Source organism: Buceros rhinoceros, unplaced genomic scaffold (genome assembly GCF_000710305.1).
Source record: "Buceros rhinoceros silvestris isolate BGI_N320 unplaced genomic scaffold, ASM71030v1 scaffold16777, whole genome shotgun sequence".
Taxonomy (NCBI): Eukaryota; Metazoa; Chordata; class Aves; order Bucerotiformes; family Bucerotidae; genus Buceros; species Buceros rhinoceros.
This window is the reverse complement of record NW_010422917.1, coordinates 1-15,388: the sequence shown is the minus strand read 5'-3', so window position 1 is coordinate 15,388 and position 15,388 is coordinate 1. Positions and strand designations below refer to the sequence as shown.

General features: G+C 39.1%; 1 protein-coding gene across 1 annotated transcript in view; it reads right to left on the bottom strand.

Annotated features, from left to right (window-relative positions):
* The window catches only part of LOC104497029 (transmembrane 9 superfamily member 2-like), a 26,086-nt gene extending 10,833 nt beyond the window's left edge, over positions 1-15,253 (bottom strand). The window contains exons 1-8 of the mRNA XM_010140239.1: positions 15,112-15,253; positions 12,677-12,788; positions 10,194-10,273; positions 9,176-9,284; positions 4,755-4,887; positions 3,009-3,128; positions 2,776-2,833; positions 342-501 (exon numbers count right to left, since the gene is read on the bottom strand). Of these exons, the coding sequence (XP_010138541.1) occupies positions 342-501; positions 2,776-2,833; positions 3,009-3,128; positions 4,755-4,887; positions 9,176-9,284; positions 10,194-10,273; positions 12,677-12,788; positions 15,112-15,134 (795 nt within the window). The 5' untranslated portion in view covers positions 15,135-15,253. The remainder of the gene's footprint in view (positions 1-341; positions 502-2,775; positions 2,834-3,008; positions 3,129-4,754; positions 4,888-9,175; positions 9,285-10,193; positions 10,274-12,676; positions 12,789-15,111) is intronic.
* Positions 15,254-15,388: the final 135 nt, after the last annotated feature.

Below are 15,388 nucleotides of genomic sequence, written 5' to 3'. Positions count from 1 at the left end.
AAGAAATCTGTGCAGTTTTTAATAAAAAACGTTTTCTTAGTCATCTTGCATGATCTCAAACTAGTGAAGTACAAACTGAAGTACTGCTTCAAAAATGAAACTGCTGAGGTATCACTGAGGTACAAAAGGCAACACTAAAATCCAATTCTAATGAATGGACAGGGAAAAAAGTTTAGCATGACATTACAAGCATAAACTTGAAGTCACGAAGAAGTGAAACATCATTTTACAATAACAGGGCCACAGATGTTTCAATCCAACCAGTTCTTATATGCTTAGGGATTCAACGGCTCAACTGCAGAAGACGGGTGTATTTCAAAACTGCATTCAGAGAGCCCTACCTTCTCTTTGAAGCCAAAATATGCACCAACAAAGGTTAGGGGGACTGAAATTCCAAACCACATAGCTAGGATAGCAACCAGCGTGCCAAAAGGGATGGCAGCCGAGGATCCCTTCACCCACAGGATGAGATTCATAATGAAGAAATCAGCAAAGACAATCCTGAAAAAAGATCAGAAGATACATTAAAAGAAGATACATTAAATTATTCAGTAAAGAATAAGTATCAGTTAATATTAAGAAACCTAGACCAGTTAAGCCTGCATCAGAAAAACACTTTCCTGCAATCTTTCATTCCCTAACAGTCCTAGTTACCTTCAGCAATAGCACAGTTAACATAAAAACGCTTGAAACACTGAAAGCCCCTAATGCAAGTGTCTGTGGTAAGGCCACTATTTAAATAAAGACTCTGCATATAAACCCGAAACGTAACAGAAAGATTCAAGTGTAAAAATCTATACCAAGTGTGCTAGAAGATAAAACAAATAACGCCCCCTCCCATCTGAATCCCCTTTCCCATTATTGCTACTCATTTAATTCTCCTTTATTTAGGTCCTTTCTAACCAATAAATTCCCTCTGAAAAAACACAGCGACAGCAAACCCTTGTATTTAGGAAATCACACATCACTCTTCACGGCAAACGCGTACCCTGCTGCAGCATGTGCTACAGCAACACGGTAGCAGAAGGGTGGATTCAAGAGGGCTCACGGCTTCAGAGATGTATCACAGAAACTTCAGTCTCAGGAAGGGCCCCTTAAGTCCACCATTAACTGGGTTTTGTTAAAAAAAGTGTTTCCGAAGCAGAATTTAAAGTGCCTTGAAGTGAACATACATGCTCCACCGTATTTGATTTAAAAAGGAAGGAGGGAGGAGCAATAGGCAAGCTCCTTTTTACCTAGGAGGGGCCTTACACTTGCCAAAACTGTTTGGGGGAATACACTTGTTAAGTAAGCAACACCCAAGCAACCCCGGTGTAAGCATTTGTTGAATGAAAAGTAAAAATTAAATCCATTTTAGAAATCTTGCTAATCTTCATCATCTGCCAAGCTCATAACACAGACACCACTTACCCCCTCCAAAGTTAGAAAACAATACTGCAAATGTGAAGTCCCATCAGTCTATAACAGCCTTGGGCTGTTTATGATATTATGCAAATTCACTGAACTAGCAGAGCACAATCAAGACATCTGTTCCTATTCTACCATCCCAAATCATTTTACTTCCTCTGTGAAACTTAATTTATCTGGGATTTTAAATGATCGGCACAGTATTTCATCCACCGATAAATATTCTCTGCTCTCTCCAGATAATATTTAAATGACAGCAGGGAGATGGAAGTCCACTTTGTTTAGAAGTAAGCTTTCCTCATAGAAATTCTACACTCAGTTGTTATCAAATGCATCAAATTTCATTTGATGAAATTCTGCTATACTCAAAACCAAGTCATGTCTTATTCTTTCTGTGCTTTTTAGGGGAGAGATACCTTCAGAAAATACTTATAACCTCTTCCTCAACTTCTGAAAAAACATTTGTCACAGGGCAGCTTTATGTACCCAAAGGGGCAACCAAGAAATACAGATGACTTGCAGAAGTTAGTTGCTGTTCCCTTTCTTCACTGACCTAATTCTCATGGAAGGTCTTGAGAGATATGAGAAAACAAAGAGGTGGGAGAGCTATCACCCTTCCCAAGCACCACAGTATTGTCCATAGTACGATACATGCTGCCGTCATACCCCAAACTGGACACTACCTGCATTTATATAGAAGATATCCCATTTAAGAGAATCCCTGCACCGTTCTCACCCAGACGCACAGTAAACATCTACTGTTTAGTACAGCAGCATACAGCTATTTACTTACAACAAAACAATCCCTGAATTATAGAGCCTGTGTCCTTTCCAATAACACGATTACAAGAAAACACTGACACTATAACCAAGGTAACAGAGGTTCTGCCTACAGGGCTGTCTCTCCCTCTTTACCCAAGGGCACTACAGACACTCTAAGGTTACCACAAAACCACGTACGTCCTAACAAAGTGACCAGACCCATTACCAGTTAGGTCAGGATTACAGGGAACATGCCGAGTGCTGTGGTACCAAACTGGAATTACCCCATCACTGTGCCTAACATTTTGGTGCAGCGATTCTCAAAGGCTGCAATGCCACCTTGCAAAAGAGTCCTCCTCTCCCCACAGCCAATTACAAAACAAGATGCTAAGAAGCTGTTTTCTAGAGTTCTAGGCTCCAGCTCCTCAGAATCCAGTCTTCCTTATATTCACAGATAGGCATTGTACAAAAGAAACAGCAACTTGGAGAACAATAAACAATCACACAAATGGCATCATCATTTACTCCTTGCTCCTCCTCTCCTTCCCCCCTCAGACTCATTTATACTTAAGAATAAAGGAAAGAACAAGGGGAAACAATACTAACCCAGGGCAAAGCAGAGCTGTAAGCAAAACGTTTGTCTTCCACTTCTCACCTCTAAATGCTGAGGGGAAAAAAGCAAAAAACAATTTCAATTTCAGAACTTTTTCTGTTTTGCCGTACAGAAGCAAGAAGCAGATTCATTGTCTCAGACACCAGCTCCAGTCTGAGGTTTGCATTAAGCCAAGCAATCCCGACTTTAACCTGCTGTGCCACATTAAACAAATGTACATACTTACTCTTGTACATTCTAGCAGACACATAACCAGCTGGAGTTCCCAGTAAGACCCACAATACAACTGCACAGGTCATCAAAGCACCACGGTTGGCAGGAGAAAGGAAACCAAGGCAAGCTAGGACTAAAGAGACAAAAAAATTAGTCATTTGTGGACACATATCAAAATTCCCCGTAACACACAGACCACTGCACAGGTTTAGTCCTTTCGCTACCAGATACTTAAGTGCAGACTACATACATAAGCTCTCACATATCCCATTCACATGGCCATACCCCTAAGGTCACTGTCCCATTCATAACAAAGCATTATTTGCACCTCATCTTTTAAACATTTTCTTGTAGCCGAGACACTGAAAAATAAAATGCCACACAGAGATGACAATGAACCTGAACCAAATTTCAGCTTGAACAAGCCTGCTTTTGAAATCCCACAGCCCTCCTGAAAACACCCATGGTCAATACTTAATGTGTGTTAAGTAACAAGAGAAGTTTAACATGTGGCATAAAAGACACTTGCGAAGAGTAGCTCTGCAGAAGCCAGAATCTTTGACAGAGCTAAAGGGTTTTTTTTTTGCTGGGAGGGGAAGTTGTGGGGGTTTTTTTCTTGTAGGTTTTTGTGGGGGTTTTGGTGGGTTTTTTTGTTTGTTTGGTTGATTGGTTTGGGGTTTTTTAAGGCAGAAATAAGCATGAAGATGGACGATCTTAGAGGTATGGAGTCACTTTCTTGAAATTCCACAAAAGGCTCTCAGCCACCATGAGGGACAATACTTCACTCAAGAATGCACTATCTTGAAAATAAGCCTCTATTAAAAGAAAGCTGCCTGCGTCTGAACTAACTGTAGAGGTCAGTCCAAAAATATCCTCAGAAAAGGAGTTTGTCAGTGATGTCTAGCAGGAAGTTTTGTTTTCAGACAGAAAAGGATTTCCGTTCCCCCCCTCTTTCATTTCTTTCTATGCTACACTGGTTGCACGGGAAACTATCAGTTAATGAAGTTAACAAAGGGTTGTGATGAACACTGAAAGACAAACACAACACAAAACCTCTATTAATCTTACAGCATCTTGTAACCAATAGAAAAAAAAGCAACTGCTCTATGAAAGACCAAAAACTCTGAATAAATCCTGAAAAGCAGATTTGAAATTTTTTTCTTTTGTAACAGATACCAGTATAATTATATTTAAATTTCCGCTGCACAGTGAGAAAAGGAATGGTCATATAATTTATCGATAACATACAATAAAACACCAACTTGTGACAGGTGACATCACCACAAGCACAGACAGCTCTTTACAGTAGGCACTCGTGTTACCTCAGATGGTGTCAGTATTATTTCCTGGGTGTGCATTCTTGCTCTCATTCCTGCACGGCTGCAGGCTATTGTGTCAAATGTATTAGGAAGTGTTCGGAGAACACTGAAGCTTTGATTACGTCTTTGAACTTGCCTTACTGGATCTCTGGATAATTTACATCATGACAAACTGGTTTTGTTTTTTAAAAAGAAACTTGTAACAAGGAAGCTTCATTTCTGCAACCGTGAAGAATCTGAATTAGCCATTTTGAACGACGATGCCTACAGCAGCATTGCTGAAACCATCTAGACTACTGTTATGAAATTGTATTAATGTTTTATTTTGCTAAAAGACTTCATTTCCAAAAGGTTTCGATCATTTGTTTCACAATGTTGCATCTTCCTTGTGCTATGACACTATAAACGCATCGCCTTACATTACCTCACAAGTTACTTACATAAAGTAATGAATGTCATAATGAAAATTTGCGTTCCTTGGCCCAGAAAGACAGATAACAACATCCCCTTCCTTGGAGGTCTGAACACATCCCCATGAACCAGCTTCCAGCCAAATTCCTCTTGGGCATCTTCCTGTATAAAATCAACGTCTTTAGCAAAGATACATAATGCAGTAGAGAATTAACACAAACAAGATGCAAAATACATATGTAAAGTTTGATTAACTTCCAGTGTAGATCCAAAGACAGACTAATTGCATGTGATTCATCACTCATTGATTTTATAACCCCCTAATGGTTCAGTGAAAGAAAAAGACAGGGTTTATCAAGAAAAATCCTCATCTCAAAGCAAGAAAAACCAAAATGTAATTAGCCAAAACATATAACATCATTCTAAATTTAAAACTAAACCAAAGCATTCCATTTAATTTAACTGGGATTATAGCATTTCAATCTAGGTCAAGCATTCATCTTTTTTTGCTTCCATTACAAAGGACGTTGGTCTCAATGACATTACTGGACAAGAATGAACCGGTCCCTGCGCTCTAGAAGAAAGCCTGCTCCCTAGAATCATGAGGGACAAGTACCAGTGCTCTTCGTCCCACTGCCAGAGGTGAAGGGATGGATGGCAGGGGGGATCCTCGCTCCAACAGATTCCTCTAGGGAACCACTGCTAAAGAATAAAACTTTTCAATAAAGTCACTGAAAACAGACACCTGCCAAACACACACCACCACAAACAATCACCCCCTCAAGAAGACTACCCTCTTCCTCATGAAGTTAAAAACTACAGGTTCCCTTCGACCTAGGAGCATTGAGGTTAGTTCAATGGACTGCTTACCACTAGAACTACAGCACACAAAAAATAGGGTAAGAAAGAATACACACCAAACTGATGAATGACAGGGCACCCTAACTTGTGACAGATAATGTAATTATGCTTTTGCTGGATGATTATCTTTGCCTTCCCCTACAGATACCTCTGCCTGCATTTGTTGGCTAGAAATTACTCTCAGAAGTCTGATATACATACATTGAAAAGTATTAAACACAAAATAACACTCTGATTTGGGGGGAAAAAAAAGGAAAATAAAAAACTATGTGCAAAAAGAAGTGGTATCAGGTACCTAGGTATAATTCCAACACATCAGCACTCCTCCAGCAAAGAAAGGTTAGTTTGGTTAAAGAAGCATAAAGACCACACTCCCTGAGTCTGAACTTGAACAAAGCGTGATGAGGAGGAGGAAATTGTTGAGGTAAGATAGAAGGAAGACTTCCCCAGGGAGTTATAAGTAAGGAATGAAAGAATTTAGAAGGTTACCATCTGAAGCAATTCTTTATCTATTTTCAAAACGGTGAACACTAAGCAGAAATAAATGCTTAGTACTTCAGTTCCTGACAGAACAAGGAAAGCATGGCACAAATTTGAAGTGGCTGGTATTCGATTTCTTACCAACACCTCATCTGGTAAATACACTCAAAGGACACCCTCTAGTTTCAATATAAATTTTAAAACATCTATCTACATGGTAAATATCTTGGTTTAAGGAAAATAAAAAGAAACCAAGTTTGGAAGATTGAGACTCCCAATTTATCTTGTATAGGTCTATGGGCCAGAGTGTTTGACTGAAAGCTTGATTTGTAATAAAACTCTTCCATTACTGGCCAATTAGCTGAGTCAGTATTTTCCAGACTTTATTTGAAGAATTCAGTAGTGTTTTACACTGCTAACTGTTACTATTCAAAGATGAGGGTAAGAATCGTACAACTAATCCAAGTCGGAAGCTTTACAGTTACAAAAAAAAAATTGAGGAAAACCTAAAAATATACTTTTGAATCTTTGCCAATATGCTAAAAATTAACTCTAAATAGAAAAAAAAAGCAGTAATCCTCACCTTATCTATTAATTTAGCCTAGCTCTCAAAATATGCTAACAAAGATTTAAATTCCCTCCACAGCAGTCACGATCACAGAGATTTAAAATAAAAAAAAAAAGAGGACAAGAGTTTTACCTCTTATTGTTGAAAGGGTATAGACGTGAATTCTCTTACGTTCAGTTGGGGAATCTTTTCTCAGTCATAAGATCCTCAAAATAATCTAATGATCTCTAACCACTTCATTAACGTATGTCTCACTATCTACACCCCACTAAAAGCCAGCTGGTTTTAGCTGAACGTTAAATGCACGTCCTAAGACCACAATCGCCGGCTTGCACATGGATCACCAGCATTCCCCGAGTGTGAGAGTATTTGCTTCATGGCAGCTTCCTCGGCCCAGGGCCTCTTCTGCACAATTATTTCACACCTTCTTAAATCAGCTCCTTGAATTGCAACTGATCTTTTTGTTTCTTACAACTCTAGGAAAATAAAAGAGTGTGGTTTTCTGAAAGTCACACCTATCCCTGCTGTTATCCATAAAAACTAATCACGCTTCTACAAGTCTTGCTCTTTATCACATTAAGAATGACCAACTAATAAAGACAACACAGTGTAAGATATTGAACAGAATTTAATTGCGAGATCAAACAGCAGCTTCACAAAAACAATCAGTTAAAGGATGTGGAAAAATTCTTCCACTTTAATTACGGTCTGGATTTGCATTAACAAAAGATATTAAATATCAAAAACGCAAAGAAGAATAAAAGTACTTTCAGATGTTTTAGTTTCAATATGAAACATTTTTGTGCATTTTAAAGTATTCCTTTATCCAGACAGACAGCAACAACAGTGAAAATTCAAACCTTTGTAATATCTGACATTATTTCTCATCTTTGGCTTGCAGATACCACTGTTACCAACGAGAAAGAGTAATTTTTACTCTAACTCACAATCAGTTATATTCTCTTCCACCAAGACAGCAAGACACTACAGGGACCCATCCCTTTCCCTTTTTGAGGGGCACATTTTTCAAAAGAACTCACAACAGGTTTAGCCAGATGGCAGCAAGCTTCAGTCCTATGTTAAGTCAGACAAACCAGGCTCATTCTGACACAGTGATCTCCGGGAGAATTGTGTTAAAAAAAAAAAAGGTACATCATTCATACATACACCAAGCAGTTCTTACACAGCTAGCGATCACGAGTTGTGTTGCATATGAACCACAATATTATGGTCTCCTAACTTGAGACCAAGTATGTGATTCCACCCCATTTTCTAGCCACAGACAAAAGAAAAGGCAACATCAATTTCTAGTAGCCTATGTTAATCAGAATCTCTTAGCAAGATGACTGATCATCGAGATTTCACTCCTTTTTACAATAATCACCCAATATAGTAGTTTTGGGGTTTTTTTTATTTCCCTTTATAAAACTGCATAGCATCATACTTTTCACATGAGATTTAGGGCACAAACTTTCCAACCTTCACAAGTCACATGCAAGCACGCTCACTTTCTGGACAAGCTACGCTACAAACTACTAAAAAGAAATACCAGCTCGGAACTGGAATTTTTACAGCAACTGAGCTTCCTAATGCAGCTTCACTACAATGGGGATAATACCTGGCTGCAGTAGTTTTAGGCCTCATCTCCTGAAGAAGGGAAAAAACAGGTATAAAAAAAAAATTACTGTTCTCTTCACAAGTTCGGCTGTTCAGGGTATAAAACACTTTCTTAAAAAAAAATTGCCAAAGTGGGTAGCAAAGTCTTTGCTTCCGTGGTACAGACGTCTCTGCAACAGACACACGTGCAGGTCCTGTGCTAAGGCGACGTAACATGACTCAGGAAGGGCTGTGCTGACAAGGAATGTTATACATAATCCCAGGCTGCCAGAGTCACGGATCACTCAATGGCTGATGCTGGAAGGTGGCTTTTGGAGGTCATCTTGTCCAACCCCTCTGCTCAAGCAGGGCCACCTAAAGCAGGTTACCCAGAACCATGTCCAGATAGCTTCTGAGTATCTCTAAAGATAGAGATTCCGTAAATGACACGCTGGCTGCTTAGGTCAGCTACATGTCCTGACTGACTCCATAATGCAACCACGGGACTGAGGAGCAATGGCCACGTCTTGATGTTGAACCAACACCAGAACACTTCTCAGTGTCTGCACTGTGTCTTGTGGCTGTTGGTACTGTCAAAATATTTATTAAAACAAGGGGCTTTCCTTGGCTGAGACCTTGGAAGAATGGGACTTCACATTTCAGATACAAGTTTGTTCACCACCAAGAAGTTCCTGTGAATCACTCCACATACTGCTAAAACCTGAAGCCTGTCCTTGCATGTTACAAGTTCATCAAATGACACTAGAAAAGTAAGACCGTCACATCTGCCCAACGACATAGCAATACAGCTATTTTTAACCTCCAGATACATTAGCACGTATCAAATTCTTGGTAGTTATACATCTCTTTAGATTGTACCCTAATTGACAGACATCACCACCACCAGGAAAACGTGCTCATGTAAAAGCCGTAAATCTCACTCACCGAAGAGTCAATCTGGTTGTATCTTGCAATGTCTTTATGAAGAGTCCTCAGAATGATCATAGCCACCATGCCAGACAAGAAGAGAACAATTACGAGGGAATTCATGATACTGTAGATAAAGAAAAAGTCAAACTTTCAATCCGCTTATTCAGGTTTCAGGGCACATGCTACGATACACACCAGATGTACAGCTCAAGTCTGAGGAACGTCTTTAGATATTCACACCAGAAAAAACGTTTTAATTCGTGTACCCTTACGATCCCTTAGGAGACAGAAGTGAGAAGAACAGTATTTTATAATACATTGATAATTCTCGTGACAGTCACATACTGCTTTTCTTTATTTTCCTCTGCATATAGCGCAGAAGTAATTTCCCTAGTGAAACAGCTACAGCTTTTAAAGCAGAGTTTGTCAAGTAGATTTTATATCTATCAAGCACAAATCGACATCATGCCAATTAGTATTTTGTAAAGATATTTAATCAGATTAGCCTTTTCAAACACTTTATATTGCAAATCATTAACATTTCAACATAAATCATACACTTGGTATCATCTGCATGGTACACAGGGCAATAAATAAGAGCTTTTCATATACATCTTTTACTCATAAAAAAAGCCCTTCCTTTTACTGTAAGCAGCTGCTGAGTTCGAAACACACAGTACACATGTACTTCTCGCTTGGCAGTTAGAGAGAGCCACAGCAACAATAAGAACACTGCACAGCAGCGACGTCTCAAAAATTCTACAGAGTGGAGATGATAAAGTAAAATGATGGAAGCTGCTTTCAGTTTGCACTAATGGTGCATTCCTTTGCTGAAATTCAATACTACAGTTGTTCCCAAGAGATGGGAGGCTGATAAAAGTTATTTCATATATGAAAACAAGAATGTTTTCTTGCCTGAAAACTAACAGACTTAGCTCTACCACAGCAGAAGTTATATATATTCCTAGAAGCACGAATAAGAAATCTTTATGCTCCCCTGCAAGGTTATTCACTGAATGAATGCAAATCTTACCTAAACCACTGGATGTTTGTATGTGGCATGGACTCCAAAATGTAGTCCCATCTGGAAGCCCACTTAATATTATTCTTTTCCTGTAATGAAATTCAGTAGCAATTAATAGAAACAAATACAAGTTTGTTGCAGTTGCCGAGAAGGAATAAACACATTAAATCTCTTCCAGAAACTTTCCATTCATCATTAATATCTAAGCTTGGTATCAACCCTGGATGTCAGACCTTCCTCTTGCATTAATTCATCTCTTGAGCCTCAAAAACTGTCCTGTTTATTGAAATCTCCTATCCATGACTTCTACCTTCAACCAGGGCTTCACTAAGCCTCATCTTTCTATGATTTGGTACATAGCTGCCTGCAGCTCCCAAATGCACGCTGAAAAGCCATCATGCCATCACTGCCAGGTACTCCCAGCACAGCACACTAATCCTGAAACTTCAACTTTGTTACACGGACTCTATGAATGTTTCTAGTTTCCCCTGGAATTTTTCTCTCTCATCATCTTTAACGTATTTAGCAAAGGCTTCCTCGATCCCTGCCATAATGCTGTCTGAATCAGACTGTTTCCCACTCTGATTCCTGTCAGACAACTTTTATTTCCAGAGATCCCTGTAAAAGATTTAAGAGGAAATAATTCAGCAACTTTCACCTTCAAAGATGCTTCCATTCTCTTCTATCTCCTCCTCTAAATGCTTCATGTGAGAGCTGTACCAGTGATGACTCTTTCTGACCCCCAAGCCTTGTCTGTTACAGCTTGTCTCATGGGACATACACCTGCTATCCTGCTACCAAATTCTAGCTCCTGTGTCGCATGAAGTTCTTCCAAACCTCTTCATTTATTCACCAGGGGTAGATTTGCACAGTTAATTCTCAACATTCAGACTACGTCTTCAGGCCAGAATTTTTAAGTTCCAATTCACGTTCTGGATCAAGAATACGTAACACCGAGGTACTGCACCAACAAACCAAGGTGGCTGAAACTGCCATAAATCACTCTTTATCAGCCCAATGAGTAGCTGATCAGTGGTTCACAGCTAGTTGAGACGGCGATTCAAAAACGTCGTTCTAAAGTCTGTTACTTTAAAGTCTGCTTACATTTTTGTACACTTCTGCACTAAACATTAGAGGCATGATCAGGTATACTTTTCATGTACACAGAGCTTTGCCCATTTCGATGAATTAAAGCAGACACCGCAGCTTTGTCATCAGAAGTCAGCTGCCATAATAAAAAGAACCATAGAACAGTCACACAATTTATGTATTCAGGCTCACCTAAACTAACGCTCTCCTACTTAAAAAGTACTTTTCACTGGTAAATATTCCCCTTTTAAGTTATTTTGAAACTACTAACAAAATCACATCAGGTATTATTTAAAAACACAAAAACGAGCAGTTTGAAAGCCTGGCAATAGAGACATGCCGAGTGCCATCTGCTGAGCATCTCAGTCCACAGCAGCTGCACCTCGCCTGCGCCTCAGGACAGGGGAGCGGGGAGCCCAAACACGTAACACATTGCGTGAGTCATGAACAAAGATCACGCTACAATTCCAACCTGCAATCTACCATCAAAATTTAAGCACAAATGTTTACTAACAGGAGGCTCGTTCATGCAGTGATTGAGTGTCTCAAGGGAAAAGTAACGGGATGCAGAGCCTTGTACCTCAAGGTCACTGGTTCAAATCAAATCCAGTTTGGCAGAATGAAAGCTGTTACTGTACGATGGCTGCTTGACTGCCCCCACAAAACAAGCTGGTGGTCTCAACCAAATCCTTTAACTTTGGGGTCTTACATCAGATAAACAACCATGCTTTCAGGACAGACTGCAAGCAAGGTTTGAAGCAGCTTGAATCAAACTATTCTCACACTCTGACAAGACTCACTGTCCATGCTGAGGTAAAGACACAGTTAGTAGAAAGCCTAATTTCACCCTGTTTAAGTCATAACAGGCTGAATAAAGCATTAGAGTATTAGTAAACATTAGAGTATTAACTCTAAAAGTTAAATGGCCACCTACTAAAAAAATCTAGTGAATAAAATAAAAGCAATGAGACAAAACCTGCAACTTTACAAAAAAAACCAGCTTAACAATAAGCTAAAAATCAACATTTAACACAAGTGGCTCCAAATATAATATATGCATTTCTTCAATACGAGACTCTCAGTCTGTACCCTGACTGAACTCTGAAAACACAGAGCATACCTCAGGGAAGACAGATCTTGCAGTTACTCAATCTACTGCCTTTCTATTAGTAATAGAACAGAGGGGGAAAAAATAATAAAAAAGATTTTATTTATACATTCCTAGCATCACTTAAACTACAGTAATGAAAAAAGTCACAGGTTTTGGAAAAACTGCTTCACAAGACCATCCTTATGGAATCTACACTGCTTTAATCCAGTTATGGCTGTTAGCAAATTATCCAGCTGTTTTGATTTCATTCTTCTGCGGAATTACATATTCGTGTAACAGGTTCAATACTTACTTCAAATGTCACTGAGTAAGTGTAGATCAAATTCAGTTTATTGGTGAATTCTCCAGGAATCTCCATAGGAGGACCCTCACAACTTAAGTTGTTCTCATCTGTATGTTTGTAGCTAAGGGGGAAAAAAAAAGTTAAGTAAAATTGCATATGCTCTAATAGATGAATTTTCACAAAATCTTTTCTAAGGTAATTATACCAAGTTTTTATTTAGGAAAAAAAACAGAACAAAAACCAAGGAGAGCAATGTATATCATTTCGTACCAGCTATTCAGCTTCTTTGAGAAGCTGCTTTTCTGGTTTTCTACTAACAAAGGTCGAAGATCTTAAAATATATTTTATTAATACTTACGTCTGTAGCTAGACATTACCTGAGAATATAAGTATGTACCATTATTGAGAACTCCTCTAACAGCCACACCAAAACCAAACACTTGTTCTCACAGCACTTGTGGTAACAGCAAAAAAACTCCTCAGAAAGCATCCTAGGGATTTGAATCTTGGATCACTATCCTACATTCCGTTAATACCTGTTCATGCTTCCAGGCATTTAACAACTTTTCAAGTAAAGGTGTTTGCTACGCATTTGGGAGATGAGAACCGCAGACCTCTGAAACCACGTCTCGTGACCTTTACCCTACTCACTTTTCCGCCACAATCAGAATGAAGCCCTAGTGCTACGATAAAATACTGCTTGGTTAAACAAAGTCTGGGGATTTTTACCTGTAAGATGGCAAGTTTTAACTCAAAATAAGTCTTCTCTGCCATCACACCTGCCTTCCACATTTTAACAAGACTGCACGATTGGAGAGGGACTTAACCTCAGTGGGTGCTCATCAGGAAGGAAGATAGAGAATTGCTTATCAGTCTCCCACAGGTTCTCCCGCTCCCTCAAGTTTCATAGGGAGAAAGGTGTTTATTTTATTTTGGTGGATTTGGAAGTATCTTTTTTTATTACTATTTTTTTTTAGGCAAAAAGAAATCACTGTGGGGAACCTTCCTATACAGTTGGTCTAATTTCACCTCTCGTTAGTCTTGTCTCCTCTGAAAAATACAGAACAACTCAGAACATTCTACATTCTGAAGTTCAAACACACAAACCCTTCTCTGCAACACCTTAGAAATATTGCAGCTACAGGAGCACAAAGTCAAAGAAACCTTAAGGTCTGCTTGAATTCACTCCCAAGAATCTCCTCTAACACTGGAAAATAGTTTCCCTCTCATATCATCTTGGGCAAGTTGTATTTACAATTCTACCTTACACGCATATGTCAACGACTAAGATAATAAACATTTTCATGAAAGGCCTAGGGTACTCTGACCACAATTATTCCCCATCAGGAGAACGTCAACATTGAAGAAAAGCATCGAGCAGAACACCAGCTCAGTGAACAACAAAACTGCGGCTATGTGCAACCTCATTGTGCCCCCTTGTGGTCTGCTCTGCTGGGGAAAAGACAAATTCTCTTTTTTTCAACCACTCAGGATGCAACTAATGAAGTGTTAATGGAAAAAGGGGAAGGTTGGTAGAACCTTCTCACCACCATCTCAGAGAGGAAGGAATAAACTTGCATAGCAAACACATTATTACCATTGCAAAAGAAAAACCAAGTATAGCTGAGTCATGTTGTACCATACATGTGTGACTTCAGAAACTGTGGTAGTGTAACTTAAGAAAGTACTTAATCTCTGTAGTAAAGAGGGAAAAGTTTAGCTAAAAAAAAGCAACCTACTTAGAGATTATATAAAGGATCTGCAGTTTCAAGTATAGCTAAGTATGAACTGTGCATGAACAGACTGACAAGAGGCCAAAGGAATCACTTCAGTCTGTTTCTGACCTCTGAATTGTTGCCCCTCCTCTCTGTACAACACAGAAACTAAGAAGTTATGGTTTAACAAAGTAAGTTAATCTTCTTAAGCAATTAGTTTTCTTCTGCTGTTTTAAACACCAGTATTAACTTGGTATTTCACCTACACTTCAGTATCCAAACTTACACAGGAGTAAGTGTAACCCTAACCCTGTACAGATACTGTATGTTCATAAAGTACAAAGTACACTGGCAGGCAATGAAGCTACAGCAAGAGAGATGACATGGGAAACCATCACTCAAAGAAGATTTCTCAGTGTACCTGAAAACAGGTCTTCTAAAAAAAGGCAATGCACACTGAGATGCAAATCAGCAATACCATGAGATAGCTTCTATCCTTTGTGTCAGATTCTAGGAGTCTGCATAAGCACTTTTCCATCAGGAGGAACTTTGGGGAAATGACACATACAGTTGTGGAACTGTTCTTTGTTCCAGCCATGAACCAGTACACTGAAAGCTTTATCAAGTCAGAACAACCAGTTCCGTACAACTTACTGACATCATTTCTAAGTTTGCAACTGCTATTGGGGCTCCTGAGTACTAGAACTTGCTGCTTTAATGCACAATTACCTTTGTGGTCTCAGTCTCGCCATCACCAGTCTTGCACCAGGCCAGTTTTCATCCTTCCCGCTATGGTACGTGATTGTTATGTCAACGTGGTTGAAGAGGTAGAAAGTGTTCTTCTTGTTAAACTCTGACTACAAAACAGCATAAAGAGATTGAGCAGGAGAGGGCGCAAGCAGTCAAGAGCTTTAAAATGAGACTATTATCCAAGAAAGGAGCAAGAAGGAAGGGGAAATACTTCAATAATCACTTAATATACCTGTATAAAATATTTATATATTTA